A 24,930-nucleotide genomic window follows, 5' to 3' on the forward strand; every position below is an offset into this window, starting at 1 on the left:
CGGTAATAAATTTTCTCGATAATACTGTTTACTAAACACCCGCATTCGAAAAGAAAGCAGTAAAATCCGCACATTCCCTCCCCATACAATACACGCAATATCTGGTGCCAGGTTCATAATTTCGCGGTCTCGTCGGTATCAGTTCGTAAAGAGGATTGTGAGGGAGGCGAAAGGGGGAGGGAAAAAGAAGCATCGTAAAAGGCCGCGGTTCTCCTGTGTATAACGTATCGAATTTACGAGGGAATAACCTTTGGCATTTGTTCAAGCGATCCGGCCACAACCCTCGAGACACGGATAATGGAGATTGACTGTACGGGCGCGGACATTGAAATAAAGAGGCGGAATCACGTAATGAAAACGAGTTATTCCGCCCACGACCTACTTTTACACCCGCCGCGAGACGAAAACCGCGATGCGGCCACGTTCTCCCACGTCAGCAAATGTCTATGTATTATGCATCGAAACGTTTAAATTCCGGTTATTGGAACAATTCGAGCCGATAATTATCCAATTACGCGTAATTGCGCAATCGCGTCACCCACGCGGCCAATTTGATTCGCAAACAGTATTTATTCGTGCAAATTAGCCGATGCCATAATTACGCGAGTCAAGAAAATGGAAATTGAAAACAATTGGTATTGTACTTGAACAATTGCGAGTTGCACAATTTTTTTGATTCGGTAAGAAGCATTTTATTCTGCGCGTATTGTATCGATGTGAGAATTTTTATGTATATTGTTCTCGTTCGATTTCAGCTCACCTAAAAAAGGATCTTTTTCCCTTACCTCACTTGATTCGAGACGTTATACGTTGTATTAAAGTTTTGAAGTTCTCTCTATTTCCGTTTCGCACACGTAGATCATTGCGTCGTTACAACGAGAGACTACTTCAAGCATTTTTAATTATCGCCCAAGAATATTTCAAAATTAAAAAACATAAAAATAACACGAAAAATTGAAATTATACGTTCTTGCTTAATTTGTTTCTTAAAAGAAAAAAAAAATAACAAACGTGTTCCAATCCGAATTCCCAACGTGACGATGGGAATGGAGTTTCAAAAAAATCCGGTCTCACAGGTCACGTCGCAAGACGAACAAAAAAAACGCGCACAGCCGTGGACCAGAAATTAACGACGCCCACACATAATGAGCAACAACGAAAAAAAAAGAAAAAGAAAAAAAAGAGAAACAAGAAGAAAAGGAAAAAGGAGAAGGAGGGAGAGAAAAAAAATGACGAAGCAGCTCGGCGGCGTGTGTACCGCGCCGCGTCGTCTTATTTACGATGCGTCGTAATGGCACTGTGTACGCAGCCGTAAATTGCCGCGGAACGTCTCACAGGCTGACACGTAACACGGTGAAGTCCTCGACGACCATTACCGGACATCGGCCCGTGGCCTTCCAACTTGGACACGTTTTAACTCCGTGCATGGAGGAGCAAACGCGCATCGATCATGAGATTCATGAGATCTTCCCTCTCTTTTCCTCCTTTTCCTCCCCTTTTCTCTTTCTCTTCTCTCTCACGATTCTTCATCTTCTCCATTCCCCTCTTTTCTCTCTCTCTCTCTCTCTCTCTTTAAATTCTCTTTCCCTCCTTCTCCTCCGATTCTTCTCCCTCTCTCTCTATTCCCCTCCTGCTCTCCCCCTCCATTTGCCCTCGTTCGCTTTGGCCCTTTTCGAGGCTCCGGCTGGCTTTTGCGCGACGCTCGCTCGCGCCGGTGTTCGCCAATTATGGCGAGACAGCCAGGAATCGTGGAGGGAAACGGGCAGATTATCTCGAGTTTTACCGAGCCCCGAAGGTGGTCCACGGGCTTTTCGGAGACGCTTACGTAACCGCGGCGTCTCGCTTCGCAAGTTATGCGACGTTCTGCTCGAGGATTGCGAGACCGTCGGTCGGCCGCCTTTATCGGCGCTTTCGTTTCGTCGAGTTGTAACGATACAACGAAGGGAAGGGGAGGGAGCGAAAGGAGAAGATGGACGGAGGATTTGCATAAGAGGGTCGCCGATTACAGGGTCGATAACACCCGGACGCCAAGTTTGCCGCGTATTGATGTTTCGATGGCCGCCTCCCTCCCCTCAACGGTTTAATATTCACGCCCCCGTGACTCCCTAATTGGCAGGAAACTAACTTCGACCGCTATTCGAGTTCTAGTACGTGAAATAAATTCCTGTCGAACTCGGGCCAAAGAAATTACCCGTCTATCCGTGGAATATTTTAACACCTCGAGAGTGTTTGGTAAGTTTTGATCTTGAGACGAGACACGAGATAATTCTGGGTAAGATAATTTTTTTAAAATTGTTAGTGGATAAATTGATATGAATCGTTATGAATTTACGTTACGAATAACGATGTTATGATTAATCATATTCCATTTGTATAAATTCGCATAAATTTGCATATATATATATATAAATGGTGGATGTTTCGGATTTTATCAAATATATTCGACGATTGTAAATTGGTTATTATTTATCAACGTGTAATCGAATAAATCGTGTTAATATCGCGTATAAATTATTGCAATTAATCCTACGTAAGGCGAGACTATTGTTGCTGTAAAAAAAAAAAAAACCACGAACGCGTGGTTTTTCGAACTCGTTTCATAAACGTGCGACGAGCTGTCGTTAACAAGATATTGCGATTTATCCTCCACGCTTTTGTGCCATTATACACGCTCGAGGTGTTGCGAATAATGTGGGGTATTGAAAATAGGTTTCCGCAAAAAAAAGCGCTTAAACAGCCCGTAATTATTCATCTTGGGTGGTTTCACAACCGACATCGGTAATTGTCTGCAATAGGATAACTAATTGCGGACGAAGAGACGGGGTAATTATCGAGTAACTTCTTTGGCACAGAAACGTGGATGAACGGTGTGACGACGATCTTGAAAGAGTCACAAGTATTCTGGTAAATTCTTTAAGCGATAGGCGTGGAGAGATATACGAAGGATTTTGCAAAAACCGATATTTTATAAAAACGATTTATCATTACCGCGAGCCCAACATAGAGAAATATACGACTCGAATGACTCACCATCTCCAACATCGAGACTCGAAATCTGATTTAACTTCGACCAACCGGAATTCCTTGCGTTTGAACGACGCACAATGCCCTTCATTCGCACCGACTTAAATTAAAAAAAAAAATTATTCTCGATCTCCGATTTTATTCCTCCAATTCGAATATAGAAGTCTCGAAGCGAGGATATAGAAGCGTACGTTTGAAATCGAGGATCATTTTGCGAGGCAGAATAAAATCGGCGATGAACGTAACACGGAGAAGCGTGTCGTGAAGTTTTATCGTGGCAGAGTCCGGAGCACTGGCAGGTTAATTAACAACGACCTGAATACTACGTCGAGATTACGCGTATTTCGCGGCGGCCGGCCTTGGCGTCCAGAGAGAGCCGACGAGTTGGCGTGTAATGACGTATACCGTCGGTTAACTCAATCAGAACGTGCTCCCTCCGACCGGTCTGTTATTCGTTCTCCTTCTGGCGAGCCGCTCATCAACGCTAATCGCGTCCACTTACGCGACACGCCGCGCCGTTATATCGAATAAAACTGCACCGCGATCGGCTCGTTTCGCGCCACGTTTTCGAAATCGCGTGCCTGCGCGCGCCGTATGCGCGCGGGATCGCGCGAAATTTAAACCTGCGCGAGAGATAAAATTTATCAATCTTTGTTCTAGGGGACGATACAAATGTTTATTTTCAAGAATAATTGTGGGAATTAATATATCGATATTTGAATAATATTAATGATCGCAATTATATATAAAATTAAAATACATTTCATATAGGTATATATTATATATATATATATATATGATTAAAAAAGCGCCGTTAAGAAATTAAATTGAATGGCAGAATGAAAAGAAGTTTTCAAACCGATATTTCGACCAAATTTCGCCAGAATTTCATACAGAAACCGAATAATTAAAAGGCAAAAACTTTAAATGAGAAATATTAAAGCGAAAAAAAAAAAAATATCGAAGGGATAAAATTGATTTCCAAACGATTGAAATTTCGATGCATAGTGGTCAAAAGGTCGAATATTTTCGGTCGAATAACCAGCCCGATAATCTCCAACGCCAAGTTAAAACGTAACGTTTTCCACGGAATTATTTCTCGTTTCAGAGCGCAGTTTGCAACTACCTCTTTTGCCGAGCGACGGAAACCGCGATTTAATCCATTTCCCCGTGCAAACTAGACATCGTTTCTCCACAGAAACGATTAATACCGTGGCTTTAACGGATACCTGACCGATGCTCATCTGAGAGACAAACGCAACTGTTTTTTTTTTATTATCTCTCGCTCTTCTCGTCTCTCCGTTCGTGCATCGTAATGTAATTGAAAGGCGAGATGCAAGATGGTCGCCCAACGAAATTCATCGCTCTCATTCGCATCGAAAATGGTGTATTAAAATCGTGGCTTGTTCTTTCAGCGATCGGCGTGGAATCACGGGATAATTCGTCTTTTGAAAGCAATCTTTGACATCTTTCCAGTGATCGCACGATTTTGTAAATTATTTCTAGATTTTGTAAATACTTCTAGATTGAAAAAAAATGATAGTTTATTAACAACTTATCGATGTTTTATTTTTATAATTGTGATATTATTTTAAATATCCGATGGAGAAATAATTTTTTTGATGTAACGTTTATGTGATATTTTTTTGTTTCCTGTCAAGCGATTCGCAGCATGGTCAATCATTCCCCGAATGATTTTAATCTCCGCTCGTTAGACACGGTTTATATACCGTCATCAAAATATTCCACGATTCATAATTGTACCGTATAATAATATTAAATACGATCAAGTGCGCTTAAGTGCGTGACCATGTTTCAATAATAAAATAACATATTTAACCCATTAATAACATCATGCGACCAACGCATTATATATCGGGTATGATGACATCAACCTTTCCATTTATTCCTGTTTGCTTCTCGTTTATCATATCGGAGCATGCTACGATTACAATAATGAACAGAAATTTATGATTCTTTGAAACAAGAGAGACAACACGTGAAATAAACTCACGTTTGATGATGTATAAATTTTATATATACCGTCATATGACTTGAATAATAATAACCGGCCATTTTCGAAAATGAATTATAATCAATTTTTACATCCGTTTCACATTTTTCATAAATATTATACCCGTGTATTTTTGCAACGATTAAAACATTTTGATTTTCTATTCGTTCTTCCAAACGTTGGAATAATCACGTAACATTAATTATCCGTAGAATATCCCGATTGAACATCAATATAACATTTATCCTATCAATGTAAACAAGATTTACAATCTCGCTAAATTTCTCTCCAATTGTTATTTTCCCCCTTCGATTGATCTAACAATCAATAGCTTCGATAGCATTCATTTTCAATTTATCCCACGTTATTACAAATTATTCGTTTATCCTTGTTGTACACACACAAAAGATCAATAATAGCCGATTATTCACGAAATCGATATTATCTATTCAACATTATCGATTTTTAAAGAAAATAAAAACAAGGATAGATTGAATCCTGAATAAAATAATTTTTCATGGAATTCAATACATTCCAAATGTGTACATATATCCCCATAAATATTTTATACGCTTGTATAAAATTAAACTCCCTGTTTTATTTTGTATAAAAACTCTAACTCGATACGGTAATCATCTCGGAACGGAGATTATTTATTGAAGGCAAATTATATGTACGAAGGAGTACGGGGATAATAAAAGAAATTTTAATAGATTTTGAATTTATATCACGCGTTACGTAACAAATTGGTTATGCCACAGATACAGCCACATTTCACTCCAACAGGTTTATTAACCTTTAGGCTCACATTTATACGACACTTTTTTTTTTTTTTTTTTGCTCATTTTAAACAGCGATATAATGTGTTCTTAGGTTCTTAAAACGTCTCTTTAGCACATGATATATTTCCTGCGAGTGTTTAGTCTCATATACCTCTCGTGTAATTTACTTTGCATCGTAAACCGGGGAATAAATGTCTCTTAAACGATTTCCTATCGTAAACATAATGTTCCACGTTCGGTCGATAGATCGCATCGGTAACGAAACGCATCGGATAAGTGAATTTTTGAAAAATATAATACAAAAGTTAAGTTACATCCGCACCGCTTTTCGAGTACGGTGGAGGAAAGATGAAAGAAGTACAGTTGTACATTCCTCCTCGCGCATTGTCCATACTTGAGATTCAACTTCGAATATGTGCACAACGTATACGAATGCCGGCAACTCATTCACTTGCAACTCAAAACACTCATTTTTCAAATTCGATGTACAAGTAGGATGGACAAATATTATTCTATTATCCTTCCATTTGCAAACGTATTGTATACGTAAAAAAGTTTCTGAACGAGGAATTAAGTATTTAAATAAATTCAATTCTATTACAAATAACGGAAAATAATCAACTTAGAGATCTATCTATATTTACGTTTTTAGAGAATTTTAGACTTTAACTTTTCATCGGAAAAGAGTTTGGGAATCGAAATTTTTATTTTAATTTTCCTTCCAACAATTTTACTCACGCAGTGAAATCTTTAGCATTCGAGATAATAGAGAGACATTCGTTTAAAGGAATTTTAAAGAGGCGTGGTAGAACTCACTTTTCCTCATAATTATTATAAAAATGTGTCCCAAAAAGATTAACACGTACTATACTATAGAATTCGAATTATTTCCTCTTGTTTTTGCGATAAAATAAAAAATTTCGAATAGTAGAAATTCCACTGTAAACATTTAACGAACAAAAAAATTTACATTTTTATTCCGCAAAGAACGCAAAGTAACAAATCCGCAAATCTACCCTTCCTGCATCCGAACGTCAAACATGACTACGCATTTTGATCGAAACAAACATCAATCCAAACGCACATGCACGTACACGTTTACGCGTACCATTCAAATACGCATCGAAAACTCCATTCCTTTTTTTTTTTTTTTTTTTTCATTCACCGAACATCACGAAGCCTTTCTTGTTTTCCCGCTCGCGCCGCCGCCCGGAATTAATGTAACGACGCCATTAGTCCGCGATTTTACGACTTTAATTGTGACGGCCGATCAGAGGGTGAATCCGTGTCGCAAATTGGACCGTCCCGCGTAACAATGCCGTGTCGCGTTTCGTACGTGCAGCGTCCGTTCCACACCCAATTAAACCGTGTGCGTGTATCGCAAAGAACGCTCTTTTTTTTTCGAGTATGCTGATCGAGAGTGCCGATTGTTTTTCGAGCTGAGCCTTTTGCATTGCGTAACCGGCCGATTCGGTGCACAGTGGCTCGTGAAAGTATTCGAGCCCTGCTCCACAGGGAGATTCCATCCATCCGATTCGCCTTCGAAAATTCTGATTTTAATGAAACTATGCGGAATATAACGGAAGATTGATGAATCTTCTCGTCGACGAGGAGGGAGATGACGTTTGCTCTTCAATTTTTCGTACAAATAGCTCCGAACAATTTGTAAATTAAAATTTGAAAACTAGAACAAAGTTGTGTTTAAAGTTTTTATCGAAACTTTCAACTCGATTCGATTTCAATTCTTACTTTTAAAAAATCACAACAATCACGTTCATTAATATATCGCGAAACAATGTACTTTCGTGAGTCATTGTATATATATATATATATACACATCGTGGGAAATTTCGCATGGCGTAGCTTGTCTTTCCGCGAGGAGAGAGTTGGATATTTACTCGCGCGGCAACCGTTTACCTTTTCGTTTGTGGATGCAATGAGATCGGTGGTGTTCTCGAACGAATTCAAAGGCAATTTCGTGGAGTTTATTATCGGTTTGTCGATGGAAATTTCGATGTTTCCATAGGATTTGAAATATTTCCTTATGTTCGAAGCGAAGGATAATACGAAGATTGCAAAGATCGTGAAAACTTTTAAATTATAATAATTTCAATATATAAATAAAATATAGATACCGGTGAAAAGATGTAATTTGTATCGAGTTTAAAAACAAGCTCGTTTTAATTTGTTTTCGAATAAATATGAATTTCAACGTAATTACCATAAAACACGGTGGAATAACACGTTTATCGTTTTTTTTTTCTATCTTTTTACAAATGGAAATTAAACGATATTGTAACATTTAAATTTCCTCGCAGTTGAAAGGTAACGTAAATAAAAATTTATACGGTAAAAAAAATGTAAATATCCATATATATATATATATATATTCATTCAGTTTTTAATAATAATTTACCGGATATACGAACGTTAATTTGTATTAACATTATAATCTAATTGAATTTATAATGATTTTTTATTAAATTAATTGAATGTTAATTTTCTTATCGTTTCATCAATATTGAATTATTAAGTCCATATTATTACATCCGTATAAAAATCAAACCGTAAACATATATCTGGCGGAAAAAAATTTTTACAGCTTCCAATTATCGAAACGATCATAACTTCTCGACACAATGCTACTACATGTATTATTACATCTCATAACTATTGTTTAATGACCTCCTTTCATTGCACAATCAAAATTCTTTCGCTATAACAAAGTAATAAATTCATTCATTTAAATCCTTACATATATGTATGTATATATATATATATACACCCAAATAATAATAACAATAAAATTAGAATTCTAATATGCCAAATAACGAGAATCCATTTGGATTCTAAACACTCTGGAATGGATAAATATTTCATTCAACATGGACGCGAGCATTAATCGACGAAAGGAAAGCAACGATCGATATTCTTCAAAATGTACAAATTTTTCGCCGAAACCTTTTCGATCCTCCTCTTACTCGACTTGAACGATTAATCGCGGATTCAATTGAAATTTCTTTCTTTCGTTCGAAAGACGATTTTCCGGGCAACTGTTCATTTGAATCCCAGGCAAGAAGGCTATCAATAACCAGGCTACCAAGCTTCCCCACTCCAATGATATATAATCGCGATCGGCCACGATAAATAATCGTCGCCCGCCGAAAGGAATTACGACTAACGAGCCGCTGGCAACTTCAAGCTTCACCCACAACTTATTATACCAATTATCGAGCCATAAGTAACTGTCCGTAACAGTCAATCCCACGTTCCACGTTCGAGCAACCGATCACCTCCTCGTCGATATTGGCCGGCTGATTGACCGGCAGCCTTTTTCTCCTCCTCTCTCTCTCTCTCCTCCTCGCGTACAATCCTCGCGGCGTGCAATTAATTTCGTCGGCTGCCTAAATTGCGCTCGCTAACGAATAACATAAATATCAAGCGAGACGAGCGCGAAACTCTTAAGGTCGTTGCCGTTCCGCTCGTTAATTATCCGCCTTCGAGCTGACCGTGGATCGAGGGAACTGCGCAACGATCGAGGGAGAGACGGAGAGAGAGAGAGAGAGAGAAAGGAGGACGAAATGCACGAGAATTGCTGTATGTGTACGCGTGCTGTACGTATTTATATCGCATTAGGGAAGGAGAATCGTTTTTCGAGAAGTTGTTTGCGAAGATCTGAAAGGAGTGAAATATTCGGACGGTCGGAAATTGCGGGGAAAAAGTTTGGAAGATGATATTGGATGATATGGAGTTGCGATTACGGGGTCGAAGAGGGTGAAACTTTTGTGTGAGATAGATTTGGAAATAATTTGAATAATTTTGCGAAACGTAGAATGGGATGAAATGTGATAACAGATTTGGAGATGGAATAATTTTATGGGAATTTTATTTTAACAATATGAAGAGAGAAAGGGAGATTTGCAATTTCCTTGAGGCGATAATAACTGTTTGAGGTTGGGCTGAATCTCGTGATACAAGAAGATCGAAGGATGGAACTGGGGTGACATAGAAAGGATGTCGTAATATTTTCCCGAAAACGATGCGACATCGCGTGTGGTAACCGGTTCGATCGGTCGAAACTGGCGCAGTGTGTCGACGACACGAATCGAGAATACATGCGATCGAGAGATCGCGATGATAATGAAAGAAAGTACGTCAAAGAAGAGAAATATAACCGTGTATATAAATTGTACGGCAATGTTGACAAGAGAAGAAAAATTCGAATAAATAAAAGTGGAGAAACAATGTACAAAAATTAAATTTCGAAAACTATCGATGAGAGATAATAAATTATAAATCATAAAGTCGTTATTAATGCACGATGAATGAATTATTGGTTAAAATCGAGAATTAATCAAGGGGAATCGATCAATCAATTTCCGCGAAAGCAATACCGATATATATCAATTTATTCGATGGAATAATCGAAATAATCGTTTCAAATAAAATTACCATCCCCATTATCCCCGCAAAACGAACTATAATTGACGGTTAATTAAATGAATATTGACGTTGAAGATTATCCACGACCAATTTGTCTGCTCTTTCGGCCAATTAACCATATAACCTTCACCCGTTAACTCGATATTACAACCTGTCGAGACACCTGTCTTTTAATTAAGTCTCAATTTCCTTCCCCCTCCCCTCCCCCTGTTGAAAGGAATGAAATTCGCTCACAAAGGAGAAAAAAGAAGGAAAAGAAAGAAAAAGAAACCGCAAAGAGCTGGGAAAAAGAGGGGAGGGAACAATAGATCGTTTGAAAAATTTATACCGTAATTCACAGCTGCACTTTGCGCCAATTTCATCCGGAGCGCAAAAACGGAAGAGGAATCCAGCGGTGGTGGAATAACGGAAAAAGAAAGAGGTAAAGGTGGAATATAGCAGGGCGTGCCATAATATTTTACGATTCTCATTTATAATGTCGGTAATGTTCCGCTCAGTATGCAGTGCGTATTCACCCCGGTGTAGAACAAGGGATGCAGTCGCCCCTTGTACGCTCATTCCTTTTTCTTTCTCCCCTCTTTCTCCCGACGTTAATTTCCCTATCCCGGAATTTATCGCGAGCCAACGTTACCTCGTTCTTCTCCAAAAAAAAACTTGCACCTTGCACAAATTCAGATCTTGATTTGATCGCGAGTGAAGTACAACAGTATTATCTCGTAATTAATCTTTATATTTTTATTTCGCGAGAAAGAGTTTAACGTGAAAACATCGAAATTATTCCAATATACTATTTTTCATTTTCGATTCGATTTCGAGTCAAGAATTGTAATATCGAAACGAATGTGGGTATGTAATTTAAGCGAATTATCTCAATTATCTTTGCATCAGGCGCCATTACTTTTCAAATGTTCAACAACAGGTTGTCGACAGGTCGAAGATATATTTTAACGAAATGATAAATTGTATGGGAGAAGAATATATTTCTTAAAAAGAAAAAATTAGAAACGTTACGTATCGTGCTTACTCAATTTGAATTAATTCGATCCCGTTTAATCGTGTAAATTCGATGCCGCTTTAACCGTTTCATAAAGGGTTGAAATGGAAGATAAAGTGTCTTATTCCCGCAATATTTATTTGAGAAGAGGAGGATCGTTAACCGGCGAGGTCGCCGGTAATTCATTCACAAAGGAGAGGCTGAATCAGGAACGTCTTATTTAAAAGGACTTATCGTCGATCGAATTATCGGGTTTCCCATAAAATCGGAACAGAAGCACCGTCATAATGGTTCCGTTTTCAGAGGAACGCTTTACCCCGAGGCTCATTTGTAGAAGCGGAGAAAGAGAGCTGTTTCCCGTGGATTCAATAAAAGGAGCTCGAGCCAAGACGGTGTTCACTTTCATGACGTTATCGAACCACGGTTTCCTCCCTTTCCCGACCGAGGAAAAAAGATCGTAACGATAATACGGGCCGTAAGTCATGCACTGGGACGGGGGGATGGAAAAATGGCGCGGTCCTCCGTTTCCTTACATTTTTCCAACTCTCCCCTTTCCCTACCACCCTTTCCACTAGACGTTCAACGAACCCGAAGTAACAACGTCGGATTCCATCGTCTCCACGGAACTCTGTTTCCCTCTTACGATCCTATCTCCAACCCAATCGATGTACACTGGACGGATTAATTTTCGTTTCGACTCATCTCCCCGTTTCTTGTCCCGCGACGAACCGAAAACAACAAGTTTTACTTACTCTCTTCTGTTTTGAAAACAATAATTTGCAAGAAGAAAATTCAGATATATTTGTAATTCACTTTGCGTTCCAATTTGCAACGATTGTTACAATTCCATATGTTATATTCCTCGTCAAATCACGCACTGTGAAACAAAAAAAAGAAAAAAATTCCATCGAAGAAAATTCCAGCAGTGCACAAGATTTCGAACATCCAAATATCTCGTCGAGATAAAAAGAAAGAAAGAAGGAAAGAAAAGAAAGCCTCCCTCCCCCCATCGAACGTATCAAGAGCTCCGTGTCCAGGACTATTCACCCCGAAGAAGAACGCGGGCAGAAATTTATACGGCCGATCCACGATGAAAATGTAAATGGGACAGACAGGCAGTTCCGAAGGCGGGACGTGTCGCGATGAATTGCGAGGAGTGTTTTCGATAGAATCGATGGTGATTCACTCGTAGACCCCTTATTTCGATCTTCTCCCCCTCCCGACACCGGAGGAATAATGTATCGCGGTTCGATCGCGCTCTACTCCCGTTTTACGTCACGATCCGATCCGATCTGGCCGAACGCCCGCATTTTACAGACACTTTTGCAGCTCGCTGCGGCCGGAATGCCGCATTGATTTACGATAAAACGTCGCGCGGGGGAAAAATCAATTTTCAAGACGTTGCATCGTGTAATCGGCGTTGTCGCCTCGTCGCGTATATCGTTTTAAATACTTATCGCCGGCAGACTTTCTTTTCTTCTTTCTTTCCTCTTCTCTTCTTTCCTTTCCTTTTCTTTTCCTCGCCCTCCCCCTCCCGTTCCATTCTTTTCGCCGATCGTGGGGGCAAGACGTCGATTCGTTTCAGTATTACGGGCACCAGACGCCATTACTTCTGCTCCATCGATGGCCAAACGTGTGTGACTAATCGAACTTTAATGCTTCTTAATCGATAACCGAGTTTCGGCCCGAGGAAGTGATTAAAAAGTGGAACGAATGCGCGTTTTGGAAATGCAATTGCTCGGATGCAATTGTCGAAATTGAAAAATATTTTTCAAACGAAGATTAGCAGAGTGGATGTGTCTTTAAATCTTCCGATTTCCGGGTTTTCTTAAAAAGTTAAATCGATATCGAATGGAATGTATAATATGTAATATCAATATGCTACGGTATAATTATCGAAACAAAATATATATAAAGAAAGATAGGAGAGAGAAAAGAAATAAATTAACCAGACATTAATTATTTCAATTTTATTCGCGAGTTTATAAATCGTTAATCGACTCTGAATAAAAACCAAAGAAAAAAGAATTGATTCACCTAAAAAATACTTTTCAACGCGATATTTACAACGAGGTATCTCCTCCTACGCTCCGAACTTTACTCTACAATTCTCGAACAACGAGAGAGAGAACGTTTCGAACAACAACGCTCTTGCTAAAGTAAGGCGTACGCGACACGAACAAAGGCCACTCGATATTCCAACGAGACTCGAAAAGGGGAAACTGGGATCGACATCGCGCTATCTATACCCAGGCCGATATCTATAAACTAGAAATAACATAAATTTGAAATTGAACGGGATCGGATGGATGTGTTTCTGCTTCTCTCTCTCCCTCTCTCTTCCGGTGGTACGCGTCTACGCGTCGACAGAAAGTCGAAGCGATCGATAATGGTCGGACGATAATGCATGGCTCACCTCCTGGCGTGCCCAAGCCTCTCCTCGATATGGTTTACACGCTGACAGGGTAATGCGAATGATAAAAGCGAAAGGCACGGGAGAGGGAAGGGCCGCCCATTGTCGCGGACGACGTGGAATTACCATCGAGAACCGATCGAGGCCGTGTGTTTTGCGCGATCGTACGCCTGAAGAGAATTAATGCGGCACCGTTGCATCAAACGATATATATGTGTGTGTGTGTGTGTGTGTGTGTATCACGCGAACAAATTGCCTGCGCCGGGGGTTGCAATTTGCGCGGCGTTTACCTCTAACGATCCGAGTAGGGCTCGGATCTGCGGGGAGAAAAATGCAATGCGAAGGAGAACGGATGACACGTGACACGGACGTGAAACACATCGTTACAGTTATCTTGAGGGCTTATTTACCGTTGATTTTCTGTTGATTTCAATAGTGGTAAGAGGTAAGTTAAGCAGACTGTGGGAAAGGGAAGTAAGAGTATCGATTTGAAGAATTTTCCAATTTGAAGAATTGATCGCTCTGCGCGCACGCACACACATAGTTGGGAGTAAGTAATTCTCTTGTTCTAATTTTAAGTGTCAAAATATTTGTATTTTAATTACGATTCTACGGAAGAAGTATGCAGAAAGCTGACTAAGGGATTGATAAATTCGGCATAAATGCCGAGTAAAAAGTCTTCGCAACGACTCGATGACGCTTAATTTAGCGTCTCGAGTCGTTGCCAGCGAGCAGTTTACATCTCGAGAAACTCGAGGCTAGGCTCCTTTAATAATTAGATGTCGAGCATTAAAGGAAAAAGAGAGAGAGAGAGAGAGAGAATAGTACGTACCAAAAAATGTACCAAAAAATAGGAGGGGAAATCTAAACGCTGAAATTTGCCACTTACGCTATCTTCCTCCTTACGTCCTTCTAGCTCTTCAATTAACGATGCCTCGGAATTAAACATAGGCCACGGAGGACGGAATTACATACGCGATTACCAGAGGCCAGGGCTATATACCCGCAACAGCGATCAAAGAAAATTCTACGTCGTCCGTCGGCGAACACGGCGCGTCTCGAGGCGGGCAATTTGCGCTCGCCCATTCGAAAAGGAAGAGGCAACGTCTTCCATATCCCGCGTGTAACACGCGGCCCGACGTGCAAACTATTTTATGACATCCAGGGGACGCGATCGTGAATTCCATCGAGCGTGCGGACGCAATAAGACTCTCGGGTCTCAGACGCTAAAAGCCAAGCAAATGCGCTGAAAAGCCGATGCATCGCCGCTTAATTAAATTAAATCTAAAATCAATTACCGATGCTATGCGTGCGTGTGCGTCGCACATGTACTACATGCGCACTGTCTCTTCCGTCTAATCCAAACCAACGAGCGAGCGAGCGAGAGAGAGAGAGAGAGAGAGATAGTTGGCAAAAGCATAAATCCACGGCAAAGCAACGCGCGTGAGTCCATACCGGTTGCGGGACGCCGGCAATTATGTAAGTATTCCGAGCCGATGCTCCACGATTAAATCTTCCAGCAAATTATGCGCGCGCTCCAGAGAGGAGGTCGTGTTTTGGTGTTTGTGCTTGGATATACAATACGCGCGAGTAGTGGCCAGTTGGCGATCGTTTAGAAGATAGCGTGGGATCCATCTAAATGCTTTTTATACGGCTGTTTAGCCGTGACTCTGCGACGCGAGATCCTCCTGGAGAGGAGATGATTGAGCTCTGAGTTGGGAACGAGCGACGACACGTTCGAACACTCCAGCTGTTGCGAAACATTTTATAATGTTATTGTTTAATTGCGATTAGAATCTCGTCGATTTCGTGCAAGAATTTTGGAGAATTTTGAATCGCGTTTAACATTTATAGTAGGCAAGTCATTGAGCTCTGAACGAGTACGTGACGCGTTCAAGCATTCTCATAGCATTCTCCAGCTGTTGCTGATGAAACATTTTATAATGCTTGATTGCGATTAGAATCTTGTCGATTTCATATTTCGTGCAAGAATTTGGAGAATTTTGAATCGCGTTTGAAAAGTTTGACCCTTATGACGAATGAATTTACAATTCATTGCAGCAAGTCATTGAGCTCTTGAGAACAAGCAGTGGTACGTGACGCGTTCGAACACTTCCGTAGTAATCCCGCTGTTGGGTAATATTTTATTGCTTAATTGCGATTAGAATCTTGTCGATATTTTATTTTACACGGCAATTGGTGAAAAATTTTGAATCGCCGATTTTAACCATCGAAGAGACGTGAGAGATGGTGCATTGTGAATTTGCAGTAAGTAAATTCATTTTTCGAATCCGCGTGTATTCTCCCAATAATTATAATTCTATCGATCGAAAAGCATTGATCGAACACAAATTTCTGTGTATCGCGCACGACACATTTTGAAACACGATAACGCACAACATATTGGCGAACAAAGGACATCAATCCGTATTAAATCACTTTAATTCCGTTAACGAAATTTTATAATACGTGTTTGATACGACGAATAAACACGCGTATTGACGCGTTTTCATTAACATTACATTACGATTTTATATCCTTTCGAATGTAACGAGCCCGCCCTTCTTCTTTAATCGAATATAATCCACCCAAACCCATTAAAACATCCGACATTTCAACAATGCGATTTACAAATGCGTTTTATTACTACGATCCGGAACATGATTCACAAACCATCCCACCATGGAAAATCTCGTATAATAATTTATTCCCGTGGATTAATTCGATCGACGCCACTCGTCCGGATAACGATATCGAAATATCGATAAATTATTACGATAAATCAGAGAGATAACGGGTTAGAAACACGCGCATCCTAAACATATATATATTCGATTAAGCCTAAAATCAATTACTCGAGCTCGAGTAGAATTTCCGAGGATCGTTCGATCGGTCGGAAAGAGACGAGCAAGAAACGTGGGCTGGACGGATTGAACGGGCCTTAGTTAGAAAGCAAAAACCGATTCTGTTCGTATAAAGCGGCACACGTGACTCTATACGGTTGCGGGATGCCAGCAATTATGTAACTATTCCGCGCCGATACTCGCCGATTAAATCTTCCAAGCAACTATGCGAAATGCTGCGCACATATCTCTCTGTATACCGGGTGTCCCGCCTATTTCCTTGCCAAATCGCGCTTCTTCTCCCAACCGTATCGCAAATTCATTTTCGAAAGCTTGCGCCGAACATTTTTATATTCTTATTATTACGCGATGATGTCGACAAAAATTTCGAATTTCGCGTACGACGAAATTTTATCATTTCTCCTGTTATATACGAACGGAAATTAAATTCCTGGTCGCGTGCTGATTACTGAAATTGATTTATCGAGCACAAGCATTCTTCCCCTTTTACGAAGGTATAAAACTATCAAAACAAAAGATAAGATTCTCTCGGGGAATGAATAGGGGGAGGGGAAAATTTGAATTACGAGCGTATAAAGCAAGTCAGAAATTAATAAACGGACAACGAGGCATTAAAAGCGTTCGCCTCGAATTGAAAATAACTACCGGTATCTCGGAGAGCGAATGAATCATTTAGATCCCGCTGTCAAGGATAACGACAATCATCCCTTCCGGTCGGCTTCGGTAACGCGAAGAATAAACGAACCACGGCCATGGTTTATTTATCCGGTGATTTAATCGATTCGGAATAAAAGGATTGGCCGGTGATTGGCAAGAAATCGAGCGGCCGGCCGAAAAACCGGTATTAGTTACGGGGCAGGGGCAGATAAAATCGTCTTTCGTTCTGGACGAAACTCGCGATGCGTCACGATTACGGCCGAGTTTTTCAGCGGGTTATGGCAGCGGAGGCGACACGAGCATTTGTAGGCTTGCGAGATCGGCGATCGAGATCGCGGCCGATCGAAGAATCGGGGGCAAGAAATACGTCTGAGACGCCGAAACGAGAGTTTTTCCTGCGTTCCACGATACGGTAAGAAAAGTTTTACGACGAGGGTGAGTGGATCGATCCGATGGGCGACCTTCGTTGGCTCGAGGTTGAACTGGATTTTTGCTTTTCTTCGTCGAACGAGACCAGTGCCGAAACGAGTACGAGAATTAGTATATGCGCAGAAAATATACGGAGGAAGTTATATAGACAGAGGACTTTCGATAAATTTAAATTTTTTTTAATAAATGCACAATAAACATTCGAGGTAAATTATATGAAACGAACGATCGTTGGAATTTTCGTCTCGGTGAATCAGGAAATAGTTATTTCTATATCGATCGATCGATCGCTGAGATTCTTGGAGGATGGTCGTTCTTAATGGATGAAGTAATTATTTGCGAACAAACACGATAATATTGCTATTTGTATATGAAATTGAAGGAAGATTGTTGCGAGAATACGTGGATAATAGGATTCTTTAGAAAAACCCACTTTTCTATTGGATCATCGTTAAGTAAACGTTGCGATCTTTGATCAAAACGATTTTAATTTGATACGTAAAATTGAAGAAATTAATACACGTAATCTATCCTTCTAGAGATAGAAAATACTTTTTGGATGGGTAAAAGGTAGTCGAAAGCTATTTCAATTTTCTTCCATCGCGCGAAACGATGTAATTTAAATGTCATTTTCACATTAGAATTTCCATCACGTTGGAAGAATACATTACATAAACGAGTTGGTGATAAAGCTATCAAAAGCGTTCACGTAACTCTTCGTCTTTTCCACACAGCGATCACAATGGATCTCACGTTCCCTTAGTTCCGCCAATTACACATAGCTATTGGTTTACCTAACTCCAATAATTGCCATAAACTGGCTATTACAAAATTCAATGAACTAGCATATCCACTACGAGTCGGATAATTATAGACTATTACTATAGATAACATCCTGTAATTAAACCCCATTCAAAGTTTAATCACGGTTGATTAGTAAATCTATGACATACGATATATTAACATTTAAATTTTTTTTTAATTTAAATGTATATTTTTCTTTCTTTGAAATTCTAAAAAAAAAATATACAAATTACATCTTTTCAAGAGAAAAAGAAATATATGGTGTAACGTATATTCATTGCCTACGTTCTTTCATACATTTTAATATTTTCATATTCTTACACTTTCTCTCTTCCTTCTTTCAGAAGAAAAACCTGTATCTGGTTCTCTTTGTTTCAAAAAGTGCGATCTACAATTATTACCGATCCGATTATTTATAAAACCACGATATAAAAATTTCTCCAGGGAATTGACGCTGAATCTACTAATTTCTCCAAGAAACGAAACGAAGCAAACAGAAACGTTTTCGTTCTCGACCTCGAAAAAAGATCATTTCACGATCAATTAACTTCGAACTAACTGAATCCAATAATTACTAATCCGTATATACGATTGCAAAAAGCATAAGATCAGAAAACGACAGAAACAACTTGGAAAATTTACTTCGACGTTAAATCTGCTAAACAACGAGTCTATAATAATTATTTAATCGATTCGGCTAAAAATCGCATCACGTTCGAGAAAGGATGAAACAAGCGCTTTCAAACGTTTTCGAAACTTTCTCGAAAAGTAGAGAGATCGTTTCACGATCAATTTACCCCACTGTCGTTTTCGCACGAAACCTTTAAACTCGGCAGTTTATCCGACTTTATGGACCGCTCGAGAGGACGACGTGTGCCCATACGATCCACATTACGATTACGAGGGTTTATACGAGGGGGGATGGAGGGGAAGGGCATGCGTGCGCGCGCCATTTCACCGTTAACCAACGCTACGAAAGCAGGCTTTCAACGTTGCTAATTGTTCGGCCCACGGAGGGCAAAAAATTTTTTATAGTTTTCCTCCGCGTTCAACCGTCTTCGAGGCCGTCATCCAACCAACCAACACCCCATCTTTTTCTTCCTCCTCGTCCTCCTCCTCCTCCCCCTCCTCCTCCTCGCAAGCGGCAAGTCAAATCGTTATTTTCCAGGGGTCACGTCGCTGACCCTGGGCGCGTTTTTATCGCGATGTTTTACAAGCAACGATCTAGCGTACACGGCTCGGTACCGCGGCGTCGTAATAACGTGGACGATGTGTGGATTCGCGTGCACCAGCTTTTTAACCTTTCCCGTATGGATACGTCCCTTGCTAAAAAGCAATCGTACGGTACGGTTATGCGAGACGTGAGTTGTTTGCGCCGCGAGGGTTTCTCCGTTTTGTGATTGGATCCGTGGTCTTTACGCACGAGGGTTATTTATAAATTATGAAATTCGTTAGCTTGGAAAAATGGGAAGATTTATACGCGCCGTATTACCGTTCGAAAGTTTGGAAGAGATTTCAAGTAAAACCATCGAAAGTATTTACGTTTTTACGACCAATTTACATCTCTTACGACCGAAAGCGTGTTTGAACGATAATTGCGCTCTATCCAATATCTTCGAATAAATTGAATGATCCATCCTCTAAATAAATTTCGAGCGTTCCTTAATTCTTTTCTTTTCTCTCTCTCTCCTCTCAACAAGTCAAAGAAATTGTTTCCATTTATCAAGAAAACGTGCTTGTTTCGTCTCTCTGCAATTGTTTGTCGATAAGTAATACCGTCGTTACAATATCATCGTTGGACTTTTAACAAAGGCTAAAGAAACGAGAGACTCGCGCAAAAAAAAAAAAAAAATAACAAATAAAATAAAAGACTTTCCAAATTATGATTTCCTTCGTAATTCGAGGGAAGGGTGTTGTAATGATATCGCGATATTCTCTTCTTTCGCCGCTTTTTGCGCAAACTATCTCGAAAAAAACGCGAACGTCGCGCTTGGGGTGAACGTAGTTTCTCGATGGAGGTGAGAGAGTTAAAAAACAAATAGGAAACGATGGAATCGCTGTTATTGGAAATATCCGAGCGAATTTGAGACGAACGTTGCGGGGCTTTGTAAAGATTCGCATCCTATTTTCATCTACGGGGATATCGATGCAATGTGGGAAAAAAAGGGAAAAAGGAAAAAAGGGAAAAAAGGAAAAAGGAAAGAAAGAGGGAACGGTTACAAAAATCAAGTGGTGTTGTGAAAAAGAACGGTGAAAAAAAGTGTAGTAGTCTTTGGTAGTTTGAAAAAAATCATCACTTTGAAAAAGTTGTTTTATTAAATTGCTTCTCTCTCTCTCTCTCTCTCTCTCTCTTCCTTTTTTAATTTCGCAATTAACAACGCAAATCTAAAACGTTTCGAGAATATATACACAGATTTTGTAAAAATTTTCACGGACGAAAATAAAACTTTGGCCAATCGCATTCCAGCATTCTAGCATATTGAAAGGATATTAAAAAGAGTGGGACGAAAATACTTGACTTCTGGGTAAGCTATGAATGTAACTACAATATTGATCGTTAAGAGACGCTAATTATCGACATTCATCTTTTACCATTCTCCCAACTCGTAAATATTTCCAGGAGATTGCTTTTCAGGATTCAATTTTAATAACTAATTATATTGAAGCACCGCGTGCTCGATTTTACCGGCCTCATTAAACGCGACTGCTCTATAAATAATTTTTACTTCCAACCACGGCAGCTTAATTAAACTTCCTCTTATATTTCGTACGAATTCTGCACGATCCTCGAGCCGGATCGATTATTGGTCTATCGGAGCACTTCTCTTCAACGTGCGTATACATATATTTCAATTAACAATTTTCTGAATCATTATCAGATATATCTTATCTTAATAAGCATCGTGTAAAAACATTAACATTTCACATTCTGTTTCGAACAATTTTATATTTTGTAAAGATATCGATGGTCTCTATGTAAATATACGAATTTTGAAAACAAATCCTTTTTTCCTTTGAAGCAAACAATATCCAAAATTCTGTCGTTATTTAGAAAAAAAAAAGAATTTCTTCCCCATTTCCTAAAAATTCGAAAAATACAGCAAATACAAATTCTCGAACTTATTTCCACGCGGAAGAGGAAAATGAAGGGTGGGGGCAAATATCGAGCTGTCAGGCGCGCGTTGATCGTTACAAAAAGAGATTTCTAAGCGGATCAGCCGTGCCGGAGGCGAGAGCACAATGGGGAGTTGAATTCAAATTGAAATGTCTGTGGACAGAGCATGAACTGGCGTAGATGTGGAACGGGTTCGTAGGCGCGTTAATAAATATGGCGCTAAAAAACGCGGCTTGGGGTCACGCTCGTCGTGACCTCTCCCTCTCGAGCGAAACGAAGATGATCTCGCGCGGACGTTCAAGTGCAAAGCCGGTTATTGCATTCGTACCAGCCAGATATTAAATGCATCGTTTATTTTAATCTGCCGAGGAGAGGCAGCGTCGCGTTTATGTGTAAACGTGTGCACGAACCCCGCGTTGCAGCGAAAAAACGTTGTTGCACCACGCCGCATAATCGAGGGGGAAAAAAAAACGATAACGATCAACTGTCCGCGTTGCAACAAACTCTCCTCGATCGATAATTCCATTATTTCTCTCACGAATAATAGGATTCTTTCATCATTTTTCTATTTTTTTTTTTTTCAACGATTCAAAAGGGGACAAGAATTACGTACATCCTTTCATCGTCGATTACTCGAGTATCGTTTAATTTTTTATAAACGATAAATCATATTTGTTCGATCCTCATTCCAAAATTGATCGATCTCCTTATTGAGAAAAAAAAATGTAACAGAGTTAAAAAAAAACTTCGAGAACATCTCGTAATAATTTAACTTTGAGAGATTGGAGGAAATGGGGATTATACAGGGAAACGTGATCGAACGTCTGTTCATCGTAATAAATAAAGCGATACGTTGAAGAATAGCGGGGATCGGCCGCATCTGCGTTTTTTCCCGCGAGACGCCTCTTATTTGCGACGACTTAGGTCGAAGCTTTACGCGGCACGTCCAGAGTAAAACAAACGGTGCAGTAAATATCCATCTGACACATCTATAAACCCAATAATTGCATCGGCCTTGAGGCTCGGCCGGCGATCGCCGCGGTTCAAGCAACTCCGCGGGAACGAGCGTTCCCATCGAAACGTCAAATTTATCCCCGCGATGCTGAAAGACGAGACGGCTCGTTGTTCGTCGAGCAAGCTGGCCGCGTTCTAATAGGACGGATCACAGCGGCCAGAGTTAAAATTATAACGAGCTGCCCGATTATTGCGCCCGGTTTCAATATACCACCGCCGATTCTCGAGCCTACGTGAATTTGATTCGGGATTAGAAATTATTTTCAAAGCTGGCTCTCGTAAATATTGAAAACGATATTTTGTAAAAATCACTCGTGCAATTCAAGAATCTTTTTATCTATTTTGACCGATATACATCAACTGAGATATTCGAACAAAGTTTAAACAAGAGTTTTAAATTGATTTCTCTGGGTCCCTCGAACATATCTTGCTCTCGAAATCAAAAAGTAAAAGAAAAACGGTCAAAATCGCGTACTGAAAGACACACACGCAAGCAAGTTCAAATTATTCCCACGAATCGAAATTCCTCGCACGCGGCACCGAGAGCAAAGAAATCAATTAAAATGGAATACATCGTCCAACATTCCACGACTCGTCCGCTTCCCAACCCATTCATCATCAATTACCGCAGCTTCGTTAAACCTTAAACTCGACTCTCCCGTCGAGTACACGCCGCTACGAGAATTGAATTGACACGTACGCGGGCGCAAAAACACATCCGGCCATCTCGCGGGTATCATCCGGCCGCCGCTCTATAATCGGAATAAAACCGAGTCTCTATCGGATCTATCCTCTCTTTTTCTCTCTCTTTCTCCGACAAATCCGCCGCCAAGGATTCAACATCGAACGTCAACCACTCGTCGTTCACGTTGGGAGGAGAATCGAGCCGATTCTTATTAATAGCCCCTCTCTCGAGGACGAAGAGACCCCCCCTCCCTCACGGGTGTCGTTGAGTGTCCCGTAGGGAACTTGGAGAGAGCGAGCGGGTTGGCTTGGCCGGCATAAATATCTGCATCGATGCATGGATGTCCTCCTCCTCGTCCTCCTTCCCTCTTCTTTGGAACAGAGACGCAATTAGAGACGGAAACGCGGGTAAAGAAAGCGGAGTGGAGCGAAGGGAAGGGAAGGGGTGAGAAACAGAAGGGAACCAGTCGACACAGTGGAACCGAGTACCACGAAGTCGTGACCCAGCTTTGGAATGGAGTTATCGGTGGGTATGAACCGGCTGCTAGGGGAGCCATCCCGCGGCAGCGTGGATCTCGAAGGCGTAAATTGGTCGAGGAGGATCGTTTTATTACGAGAGGGGATGGAGGAGGAGGAGGAAGAGGAGGTATGGAAAGGGGATCCTGGCCACGAACTGGATGGTCACAGCCGCGTTACCTTCCCTTTCGCCGTTCTGTCTTTGCGCGCGCTCCTCCTCCTCCTTCTCTTCTTCCTCTTCTTCATCTTCTTCCCCCTTCCTACCCTCTGCTCCAGCGTTTTATTCTTCCTATAGAGTACGCGGACGAAGAGTGTGGCGGGACACACCGTTGCGCCGTGCTATACGGCATACCATGGCAAACCGTACCAAACCGTGCCGCTCCGTATCCGTGGCCTCCTGTGCGCGGAATTTTGCTCGCTTCACGATCAGCGGTTCTCATCCTTCCCTTTATTTACGAACCGTAAAAGCTGTGTGAGAATGTCGAGGGGAAAGGTTTTTTTTGTCCAAGTCGATAATTATCGGGCAGCGTTGAAACGAGTCACGGGTCACTTGGATCATAATACCCGTTTTGTACTTTCTTCACTTTGAATTATGGTTCGATTATGGCCAAATGAATCATTTTTCCATACGAAGCGAAGTTGTCATTTGTTTAAAAACAAAAAAAATATTCGTGGAATGTAATTCTCACTTTCGACGACTTCTTCAAGTTCTCCAAAATCTTTCAATAGAAATAAGATAGCAACTGAATAATGTAATTCAGATTAATTAATCACGTTCCTTCATTCTCGTAACGTTTGAAAGTGCGCATCGAATAGCATTTCGACGAGATGCCTGAATATTCTAATCAAACTTCTCTGAATTATCTAATATCTAATAATAATCAAGTTAATCTACTCGAAGAAGGAAGCATTTCCGTTACGCAACCTCCGCAATTCCTTGGACGATTCGTCATTGCGAAATAAAACGGACAACGATTATTCATGATTGATGTCAAACGACGGACAATTAGCCTAGTCGCGCTCCATCATCATCCGTCGATTCATCAATAACGCGGCATAAAGTAATCTCGCAGCCAATAATCGTTCGCCCACCGTTTTCGTCTCCGATTATTATTATCCGAGGATTAATGGGATCGAAGCGCGAGATCCAATTGTTCGATAGCAGAGATGGAGGGTG

The 24,930-nt window shown here is 40.5% G+C and overlaps 1 protein-coding gene across 8 annotated transcripts in view; it reads right to left on the bottom strand.

Annotated features, from left to right (window-relative positions):
* The window catches only part of LOC107996075 (protein split ends), a 299,963-nt gene that overhangs the window by 27,370 nt on the left and 247,663 nt on the right, over positions 1 to 24,930 (bottom strand). Inside the window, exons 1-2 of one of the 8 annotated variants that reach the window (XM_062074006.1) lie at positions 3,216 to 3,433; positions 3,031 to 3,124 (exon numbers count right to left, since the gene is read on the bottom strand). The exons of 6 other annotated variants lie outside the window; for them this stretch is intronic. In XM_062074006.1, coding sequence (XP_061929990.1) covers positions 3,031 to 3,042 — 12 coding nt within the window. In that variant the 5' untranslated portion in view covers positions 3,043 to 3,124; positions 3,216 to 3,433. Of the gene's footprint in view, positions 1 to 3,030; positions 3,125 to 3,215; positions 3,440 to 24,930 lie in introns of those variants that run through there. One more of the 8 variants, XM_017053941.3, reaches the window with a different exon arrangement.

This window comes from Apis cerana, linkage group LG4 (genome assembly GCF_029169275.1).
Source record: "Apis cerana isolate GH-2021 linkage group LG4, AcerK_1.0, whole genome shotgun sequence".
Taxonomy (NCBI): domain Eukaryota; kingdom Metazoa; phylum Arthropoda; class Insecta; order Hymenoptera; family Apidae; genus Apis; species Apis cerana.